Source organism: Diplotaxodon limnothrissa, linkage group LG19, assembly GCF_057381915.1.
Source record: "Diplotaxodon limnothrissa isolate DT_005_m linkage group LG19, D_limnothrissa_male_GT1.1, whole genome shotgun sequence".
In the NCBI taxonomy this organism is placed as follows: domain Eukaryota; kingdom Metazoa; phylum Chordata; class Actinopteri; order Cichliformes; family Cichlidae; genus Diplotaxodon; species Diplotaxodon limnothrissa.
In genome coordinates, this window is record NC_140614.1 from 21,467,677 (window position 1) to 21,477,772 (window position 10,096).

General features: G+C 40.4%; 1 protein-coding gene across 1 annotated transcript; it reads right to left on the bottom strand.

Annotated features, from left to right (window-relative positions):
- Positions 1 to 563: 563 nt before the first annotated feature.
- On the bottom strand, positions 564 to 5,275 carry map7a (microtubule-associated protein 7a). The gene is made up of 14 exons (XM_085342476.1): positions 5,149 to 5,275; positions 4,419 to 4,514; positions 4,238 to 4,309; positions 3,956 to 4,119; positions 3,749 to 3,848; positions 3,446 to 3,562; positions 3,076 to 3,227; positions 2,840 to 2,973; positions 2,519 to 2,757; positions 2,256 to 2,433; positions 2,012 to 2,180; positions 1,811 to 1,915; positions 961 to 1,011; positions 564 to 812 (listed from the first exon to the last, which is right to left on the bottom strand). Exons 1-14 carry the CDS (start codon positions 5,273 to 5,275, stop codon positions 564 to 566), a joined length of 1,953 nt encoding a protein of 650 aa, XP_085198602.1.
- Between the last annotated feature and the right edge of the window lie 4,821 nt (positions 5,276 to 10,096).

Consider the following 10,096-nt stretch of genomic DNA (forward strand, 5'->3'; position numbering starts at 1 on the left):
CAGAAAAGTGACCAAATGCTGACATCCTCATCGGGAGGCAAGGTTATAATTTTACATGCTCTTTCAAAGTGCCGAAGGGGAGCAAAATAGCTGTGCAGCAGTAATTCTTGTGTATTCACCGGTCTCCAACAAAGGCTTTGAAAGTCATCCTGCAGGCATTCAGATGACCTCTAAAAAAAGCAAAGGAAGACGACGAATGATAGATATTAAATCAAAAACAGCAAATATAACATTTTGAAAGCAGCATTATGAGCATAGAACTGTTCACCATCAACCTGAATACGTTTTTTTCAAAGCTTGCATAACTTTCCCCCATTTATAACTGAGTTTTTATGAGTTGGTTGCTGCGGGCCTGCCTGCACAAATCACTGTGGATCATCAATCACGAGTGAGTGAGCCTGCCTGTGTGGGTAGTACAGCCAATTGGGAATTAATATGGCAAATTATAACATGTAAATGAGTAACTGGTAACTTAAGGTGGGTGATTCTACAAACACACTCGCTGATTATTAGACTGATGGTTGGTTTCGCTTTCCCACCCTGAGGACAAGTGTTTTTAAATACTATGCTGGTTGTTTCTCACCTGCACGTTGGTGGGTCTGGATTTCCTCCAGGCCAGTGAGAGTTCTAAGAGACCTGCGTTCTTTGAAGGCCACAACAGGTAGCATATCCTCCTGACTGTTCAGGCCCAGCTGTGTGGTTTTATTTCCCACTGGCGCCTTGGCTGTATCTTCTATCGTTCCATTGTGCACAGGCTGCGTGTTTTCCTTTGGTTGGGCATCATTTGACATAATCCTCACTGGAACAGATTTCTGTGATAAAAGACATTAATCATTTTAGTTAAGGACAAGTTGTGTGGCTTTTAAAAGTTAAACAGATTGTTTAATAGCTGATGCAGAATGTGCGTCATGACAGACCTGAGGCAGTAGACTTTTTAAAAAACGAAACACTTAATCTCACCGTATCTGGAGAATCAGTCCTTCTGGTTCTCCGCATGATCTCCTCAAGTCGCTGCAAAAGAAAACAACATTCACTAAAATACTTTCACTCAGAGAATACATTCAGTGTCTTTCATAAAACAGATTTTTCGGCACATCTTGTTTCCATAATAAATTTAAAAATGCTTACAAGTTAAAGGTAAAATAGTAAAACATCCACTTTTAAAAATACTGTTTGTAATATATTTTTTTGACAACCGTGGCAATGGCTAAAAGCTAAAATGAGGCAACTTTTATTGCAGAGTCTCCTGATGTTCCAAGGAACAAGGGTACCGATTTTCAGCCTCGTCCCTTGTGTACAGAAATGTCTCTGGGCTCTGTAAAACTCTGAAAGATATTAGTGATCACAGTGGATGAAATCTCCAAATTATTTAGAATTAAAAAGGTTCTTCTTAAATGGCTGAAATATTTTGTCCATGCAGTCTTACACAGAGTGATGAACCCCAGTGCAGCTTTATTTCTCAAAGTTTCTTGCTCTTTTTATACTCATTGATTTTTCTTCTTAACTTTATAAGTTGTCAGATTTTGGTATTTCGTTTTTTTGGGGGGGGGGGGGGGGGGGGGGGGGTTAGCATTATACAACAGTGCCATTTTCAACATGTTGCAGGAATCAAGTTCAAACAATGAATGGAAACAATAAGATCTCAGTTTTTTAAGTCTTTTAAATATTTTCAGTTGCACAGTGTCCATTTTTATCATTGTAACTTCTTTTGCTAAGTGGGGTGTATTATAATTTTTTGATTAATTCAGTTAATGTGTGGCCCGAGCTGTATACAGAAATGACGGCCGTACTTTAAAATCCTAGTTGTCACCTTTTTCCTTGCTTGGCGCTCTGCCTCCTCTTTCTGTGCGAGCATTTCCCGCTCTTGTTTCAACTGCTCTGCTCGTGCTTGCTCTTTGGCTAGTTCCTCCTCTCTCTGCACAGACGGGTAAAAAACATTAAGTAAGAACGTGAATAGAAAACCTATCTACGAATATAATGCATGATAACAACAAACTTTTCTGTTTCCCACCTGTTTCTGCAAGAGGGCAGCTTCCCTCATAGCCTGAGCTCTCTCTTCCTCAGCTCGTCTCTGCTCTTCTTGCTCCCTTCTCCTCTTCTCCTCTATGAGACGCTGAGCCTCAGCCTGCTGTCGTGCCCGCTCCTCTGCCCTCCTGCGCTCAAGTTCTTCATGGCTCTGCCTGGATGTTATTTCTAATGTTCTTAAAAGCTTGCTAATGAATATTGTTACCATATACTTGGATGTGCTTTTTTACCTTTCAGCCTCCTCCCTCTGTAAGCGCTCCTGCTCCTCTTTCTCCCGCTGTAGTCGGGCCTCTCGCCTCTTTTCAGCCAGGAGACGTGAGGCTTCCTCTGGGTCAGTAGTTCCAGCTGAGGGGCGGGACATGACTTCAGGAGTCTGTGGAGCTGGACAAGGAGGCATTTTGGAGAGACCTAAAGAGAAATAATTTACACTTCACTATAAATATCCCAGAAACACATTGACACACTTTGTGCTAGATACATTTTTCTAGCTTACCTCCATCTCCTGCTGTTCTCTTTGATGTCACTTTGTCTTTGTCAGGCAAGTTTGAACTTGGAGTCTCCTGTGGATTTTTACCCCTCAGTTTCTCTTGCTGAGATTCAACTGATTTCCTGACAGGCCTGGAGTTAGCAGGAGAGAGGGCAGAGTTGCAAGCAGCAGCATCTTCCTCAGGGAGTGATGGGAGCTCAGGCTGGAGCAGGGTTGGCTGTTTGATGACTGATCTTTGTGAGGTCCTTTAAGAAAAATTAAAAGGGAGCATTTTGTTCACATTACTGCCGCTCTGTCTCTGATGCACAGTTGTGGCACTTTACCTACCGTTCTGATGATGGAGAGGATGTTCTGCTCGGCATCAGAGCTGATTTTACACAGACGCTGATGGTATTTGATTGAACGTTAGAGAGAGTACTTGAGGTCCTCTTAACAATGTTTTGCTGCTTTGCTGCTTTTATCTAGATCAAAAGAAAATGTTATTTCCAATTCAAAACTGACTGAAAAAAGAGACAGCTGGCTGATCGTAAAGATTTCTAATGAAAAGAAACAGCTAGCTGTACCTGTGCCACACTGATGCTTCTGTGCTGGCTGTTGCGAGAACCAGAGGAAGCAGATGGCCTGTTGTGGACTGAACCAGAGTGATGCCGGGGTTTGTGAGTGGTGGTGGTATTCATGGAGTGGAATGAAACTGCACGGCGACAAACATGGACAACTGAGCCAGTGTTTTGCGCCATAATTATGGCAAATTGGAGAGCAATGCAGAAACGGTGGGAACAGTGAAAAGGGTGGAAATATGAAGTAGTGTATCAGCAGAGAGAAAAACAGCAGCGTTAGAGACCAGAGGGCCCTGAGATATTAGTTGTTGTAGCAACAGAAGTTCCTTAATGTTAAATTAAAATAAGTACATTCTTCTGTTATGGGGGAGAGTACCTTGTTCTCCTGACTGACAACCAGCACTCTTGCTCCTGGCCAGATAAGAGCATGTGGGGGTAAGGAGACGACTGACCAGGTTCTTCTCCCATGTGGTCAGTGGCAAGCGATGTGGAACTAGTGTATTAATCAGTGTAAAGTTTTAAATGCAGCAAAAACAGAAGATAGGGTTTGCCAAGAATTGTTGTGTTAAGATATCGTACAGAGACAACAGATACTGCAAGCAGGTTGTTATGAGTTTAGTAAGATTATGTTAGAAAAAAAGAAAGGAGAGAGAAATGAAAGCACATTCGCCTAGCTTACCATTTTTAGTGAGTTTCCTTCCTCTTGCATTTTGACTGAGGCTCTGCTGGGCCTTTTGGCTCTTCTCGAGTGTCCTACGCACTGCAGATTCATATCGTTCCTTAATTCAGAAACACCTTTGAGTTAATTTTACTGAATTTAGCCTGAACAGTGAACTCATCAGCATTGCTGGAAATAAAATACTCGATATCCACCATCAAAACTCACTCTCTCCTCTTTGAGCCTCTGCTTCCGCTTCTCTTCCACAGCAGCACGCCTCCTCTCCTCTTTGAGCCTCTGCTCCAGGAGTTTCTTCTTGCGCTCCTGCAGTTGTTGTTCATAGTAAAGCCTAGCCCGCTGCTCCCGCTCTAACCTGCTCAGTTCCCGAGAGGCTAAGAATGAACAAAGCAGTACAACATGGATTTTTGTTTATGTAAATATTATTAGAAATTGAGGTAAGTGTACTTGCAAGGACATGTGAATATTACCATCATGTAGGGGCCCACATACCAAGTAGCTTCTGGTGCTCTTCTCTTCTTTCTCGTGCGGCTTTCAGCCTCTCGTCAACATTTTGTCCATTACCTGCCAGGATGCAAGGATACGATATAATAGCAATTTTACTTACAGAAGTAAAAAAACATGGCCTGACATCCTAAAAATATGACAGCGGGGTGAGTGTGCTCTCAAAAACCTGCAGCAGCCCGAGGAGTAACTGTGTTGCAGATGTTGACAGAACAGGTTGCTTTCTTCACTGTCGCTGAAATCGGTTTGTGATAAGAGCCATTTTCTGTCAGAGAGAGGAAAAAAAACTTATTCTGTAGAATATTCCTTCATCAAGGCTTTATTTTTTGTAATAAAACTCATACTCATTACACAGATACTTGGAATTGTCTCCGTCTGTAAACAGACACAAGTTTATAAAACTAAATTGTTTGAGGTGACCCTTGGACACAAACTCAAATCAAATCAGCTTTTAAGAAGCTGTCCCAAACAGTGGTGGTTCAGGACTGTTTGGCCCCAGGGTCAGCTCCACATGAAAGAGCCTTTATAAATTGCCTACATATAAAAGGCTAGCACCTGATCAGTCCTCATGAGTGCAGCTGAATCAAACACTGTAAAAGGTTAAGATAGAGTGGCACACGTAAGACTGAAGAGTAATTAGTTTAAACAAGGTGTTTCTTTAGGGCTGTACCGTGTACTGGTGTTGTTAGTTTATTTTGTAATATGTACAAACAGATGCCTTGTTATTTAGTTCACGGTAGTCATGTGCAAAGATTTCTTAAGAGAGATGCATAATCTATACGATCAACTAATAATCGATATGGTGCAATGATCCTATGGTTCTAATCTACAATCTCTGATTCAATGAAAAGGCAGGTTTGATAAGATAATCATAGAAAGCGCAGAAAAAGGCTACCAACCTTCTGTTTTTTCATATCTGTTTCTCTTCCTTTGGCTTTCGATGGTACGTGTAGAAAGAGGTCCCTGCGATGGAGGGATGACACACTGTTTCTTCTGCACAGCCATGCTATGTACTGAACCTGGCATACCAATGCTCTCCCTTAAAAACCCCCTTCCTTTCTCTCCTCCTCCTCCTCTTTTGAATTTCTATTTCAAGATGCCTCTGGGTCCTCGGTTAAGTGTGCTGTGCATGGAACTGCCTCCTGCATCAGCTGCTTGTCCATCTGTGCCTCACAAATAAACAGGGAGAGAAGCAAGAATACAAAGCCTTTAGTTATACCCGTGTCCAATGGATTGGAAAATATTAAGGCAGGGTTGTTCACATTGAAAATTTCCTCCAGTCTCGTTCAGGATTACGAAAGTCTGAAGAGATTCTGAGCCTCTGTGAGTCTCATCTATAAAAAGGCTACTCGCCCTTTAAAGATCTCACCCTTGTGAGCTGCTCTGCTTTACTTTCACATAATATAGCTGTGTCACTTTAATTCCCCCACCTCACTGCCTGTTTGCTGGATGGAAGCAGGCAAAGGGATGCAGCATTTCCTGGAGGCCGTAAAAAATTGAAGCAAACCTCAGAGCTTGCCATCATGCATAATTACCATTGCATCACGGCTGCAATATCCAATGACATATATTGCCTGGACATTAACAGGCAATATAGTGATGCAGTTAGTGTTCATAACAGATGAGACGAAAATTGCCTTTTTCCCTATGATTCATCCTTGGCGAATGAAATAGTCTGGCCACTAGATGGCGGGCTTTCTTTAAAGAAACAGATTCAGCTATAGCCACCCAGATTTGACACGTGACATTTTTACATGTGACGTTTTTACTTAATGGTTTGTTGTTGTTAATTTATGTGCTTTACCACTTGGATTTGTAAACAGTGCATTATAACTTAGCTGACCAGCAGTCCCTGTGCTACACTTATTTTTAACCTTAACCTGTCACCTCAATTTTTCTTACAAGTTTAAAAGATAGCAATGCCATTCAATAAATTTTCAATCTACTTAGAAATCGACTGAAAACAGAAAGTGTGTATATCTCACATGGATATTTAATTTAAGGCTACAACATGATTTAAATGCAAAGTTTGATACCAGAGTGTTGTTTTCTAATATTCTTTGTAAAACTGTTATTTATGACAAAGCTAATCACAAATGTATGAAAGCTTAGTGGCATAAAAATTGCTTACACGTTTTTATGCATTTAATCTTTGATTATTTTGCAAAGTTTATATGCTGATATGTAACTTTTTTAAAGTATTATTACAAAACAATAAATGAGTACAATCAAATGAATGCATTCATTTTACATTACAGCCTTGTGTTCAATAATCAATATTAGCTGAGAACAGGTTGTTTAACCTGCTCATTTCTTCCTTCCTAGTTGCCATCATAACATAAAACACCATTAAAGATGGAAATCATCTGCCAGCTTAAGCAAGAGATAATTCTCCATCCATGGTTAGCTACAAAAACACTAAGCTAGCATGCCTATTAGCTTACTTTCTTCATGAAGCTAAACTATCAGCTGAACTTTTTCTAAAAAGTATAAAACGTTTAGCTTTTTATTAGCAAATATCTACTGATAAATAGTTAGTTTTGAGAGAAAAGAAAACATTTTATAGGCATCTTACATACAACTGTTAGCATTAGATTTAGCTAAAATAAAGTCTATACTGTCTCTGAGTAAACTTAGAATGACCCAATCAGGAACCAGAAAAGAACTGTGCTGGTGCAGTTTGAGTTGAACTGTTAATACTACTACTACTACTACTACTACTACTAATAATAATAATAATAATAATGATATTGATAATAATAATAACTAGACAATGAAACTGTTTTTCACTAGGGTAAACTAATCCATATCTGTAGGAAATAATTACTAATAACACTAACAAGGCTGGCAATGTTGTGTTATGTGCATAATTACATGCAACTCCACTCTTTTAGCTAGAAGGAACGACTGCTACTAACAGCTGCAATGAAAACAACTTTACAGCTTCTCAAAATGTATTTTTCTTTTCAAGCCCTACATACTTTATGGTGAATGTGTCCCCGTCTGGCAGCTTAAACATATAAACTTTCTTTTGTGCTCACTATAGAGACACAAATGAGTCCAAATTATATGTTATCTTGTATAACATATCTTGATTTGGATCAGAAAACCTTGCCTTTTGACTCTCACTCCAAAGGCTTTTAAAAAAAAAAGTCAGGTATGTTTAACAGTCCTTCTAAATTCGGTCTCCTCTGCACTGTGAGCAGTATTTTGGGTATCAGCTGACTGTTAAGAGTAGTGAAAGGATATTTGTTCCTTGTCTTTAGTTCCCTTCCAGGTATGGTCCTCTTTTTTTCAGCTGTGTAGTGAGCCAAACACAGTACAGCCAACTGCAGTGACAGTTCTTCGGCCACCAGGTGGTGTTTCCATTCCTTTCTTGGGGATTAAAGAGAGAAACATGGTAAGATGCAAAAATGTATAGACTCTCCAAGCACTGTCCATGATGTGCTCACACAATTTGACAACACAAACGCTCTCACATGATTTTTGTTTGCCCATTATATGATAATAGGGTGTTTTATTATATATAGTACACATTTCTATCCACAGACATTAAAAATAATCACTCAGATTCTGAGTATTTCTTTAGTTTCTGAGGTCATATAGGGTCAAATACACCCAGGCCCTACGTGCTGACTAGTTAGCACAATACCAACTCAACACCACCACCAACAATGCCCTGTGGCTGTGTTTCACTGGTCAAGCTTGCCAGAGTCGTCATCCAAACAGTCTGAAATGTGCCCCAACGATATAGTACACCACAGTCAGCTGGTGTCCCCACAGAGTCAGTGGAGCATGAATAAGATGTTGATAACCAATCTACAACCAACAGCCAAAAGAGGTCTTTGGACACTGGACCTACATGGGATAAGGTTGCATGATTGGTATCAATTCATTCTGTGACTCATCTGTGACTCATCCTAGACGACATTGTCAAAGGTGTCACTTTCTCATGCATATTCATAAGTGTTACCTAAATATTCATCCATAATATAGATAATGCTTTCTTTTATTGCACAGATATTGTGTTTTGAAACTCTTATGTTGTATAAAGAAGTCCACTTCAATCTGATTTTATTCAAGGCGCTTAATATTGCAAGGTCAAAACCCTACAAAATTAGCGAGAAATGCCCAACAATCAGATGATCCCCTATGAGAAAGCAATTGTGACAGTGGGAAGGAAGAACTCCCTTATAACAGGAAGAGACACCCAGCAGCACCTGGATTAGCCCTCTGCTCTAACAAGCTAGAAGGTAAGAGGAAAAAGAAGAGAAAAAAAGAAGAGCACAGAGACACTAGAACAAAACAAAAACTATGGGAAATTATTAAGTCATGTTAATTTTTGTTCTTTGTCAAAACAGAAACACCAGCGATGGCAGACTGGTTTGGTCCCTAGAGTCATCTTCTGTGCTTAAAGTTGAAGTTGATGACAACATCCATCAGAGAATGAGGTTAGTATATGAGACAGCAGGGGCAACCAGTAACTTTGCACTATTGGTGACACGGTTAGCTCTCCTGGAGGAACTAGGACATCTCCTCAACCCCTCTTAGCTGGTATTGAATCATGTAATTAACAGCAGAATCCCTCAACAGACACCAGTGACACCACAGGCTGGTGTCACTGAGCTGACACTTCCCACTGCGCAGGTGGGAAAAGAATATATCTGTTACGGATCTAGGTAAAAACAAGGAAGCTACTGCACAAAGTTAAAAACAGTGTTTTGTTTGAAATGCATTTACCCAAAATAGTTTCATACATGCATCACTTAAAATAGTCTTTGCATCATTTAATTAAGAGTGTTATCCATAGGCATTTTTCCCTATATGATAACAAAGATACTGTGTTTGTGTTATTTCCTGCAAGCAAATCTATTTCTTTTATTGTGAACAGCGATACTGCCTCTTAATGAGGTTGCCACATGCAACACTGACTGGGCCATCTAAATAATTTAGGGACTTGTTTCATCGGATACTAGGAACTTTAGACTTTGACGTATAGCTTACAGACTGGCTGTATGTGTAATTGATGAGATGATGAGTTGTACTTCAGCATGCAAGAGAAGTTGCATTGAATAGAAGTTGCTAAAGCATATCTCAGCTCGGCAAAATAATGCAACACAATCAAGGCTTTTGGCAAATACTTCTACTCCCCCTGTTAAAAACACATGCTGGTTCCTTAATCTTTCAAGTAAATAGCCCTAATGGTAAATGGCCTGTATTTATATAGCGCTTTACTAGTCCCTAAGGACCCCAAAGCGCTTTACATATCCAGTCATCCACCCATTCACGCACATTCACACACACTGGTGATGGCAAGCTACATTGTAGCCACAGCCACCCTGGGGCGCACTGACAGAGGCGAGGCTGCCGGACACTGGCGCCACCGGGCCCTCTGACCACCACCAGTAGGCAATGGGTGAAGTGTCTTGCCCAAGGACACAACGACCGAGACTGTCCAAGCCGGGGCTCAAACTGGCAACCTTCCGATTACAAGGCGAACTCCCAACTCTTGAGCCACGATCGCCCCAACAACAGAAATAACAACAGTGACTCAAAATTCAGGTCATCTTTGAAATTGCTCAAACTTAAATGGATTTGAAACGCAAGGCATTGCAAATATGGTTTGACATCATTTGGCAATTTCACGATGATGATAAAAGAAAATGCATGTGTGCCCCAGGACCAAATTGGGCGCAGCACCTTATTAATGATTAAAGGGCAGCATTCTTTCGGCTAGGATGGGCTGACATTTTGGTTACTTCCATGAAATCCTATCACTCGTTACACAGCAATATACTGATTACCCAAAGTTCACACAGTTTAAAGCACTTCCAGTAGATTTTTTTA

Excerpts from the sequence above, each read along its gene's own strand:
- map7a (XM_085342476.1), bottom strand. The coding sequence starts at position 5,275 with ATGCCAGGTTCAGTACATAGCATGGCTGTGCAGAAGAAACAGTGTGTC. Across the intron at positions 4,120-4,237 it reads AGAGCACCAGAAGCTACTTG|CCTCTCGGGAACTGAGCAGG; the intron begins GTATGTGGGCCC and ends GTTCATTCTTAG. Across the intron at positions 1,916-2,011 it reads CTGCCCTCTTGCAGAAACAG|AGAGAGGAGGAACTAGCCAA; the intron begins GTGGGAAACAGA and ends CCGTCTGTGCAG.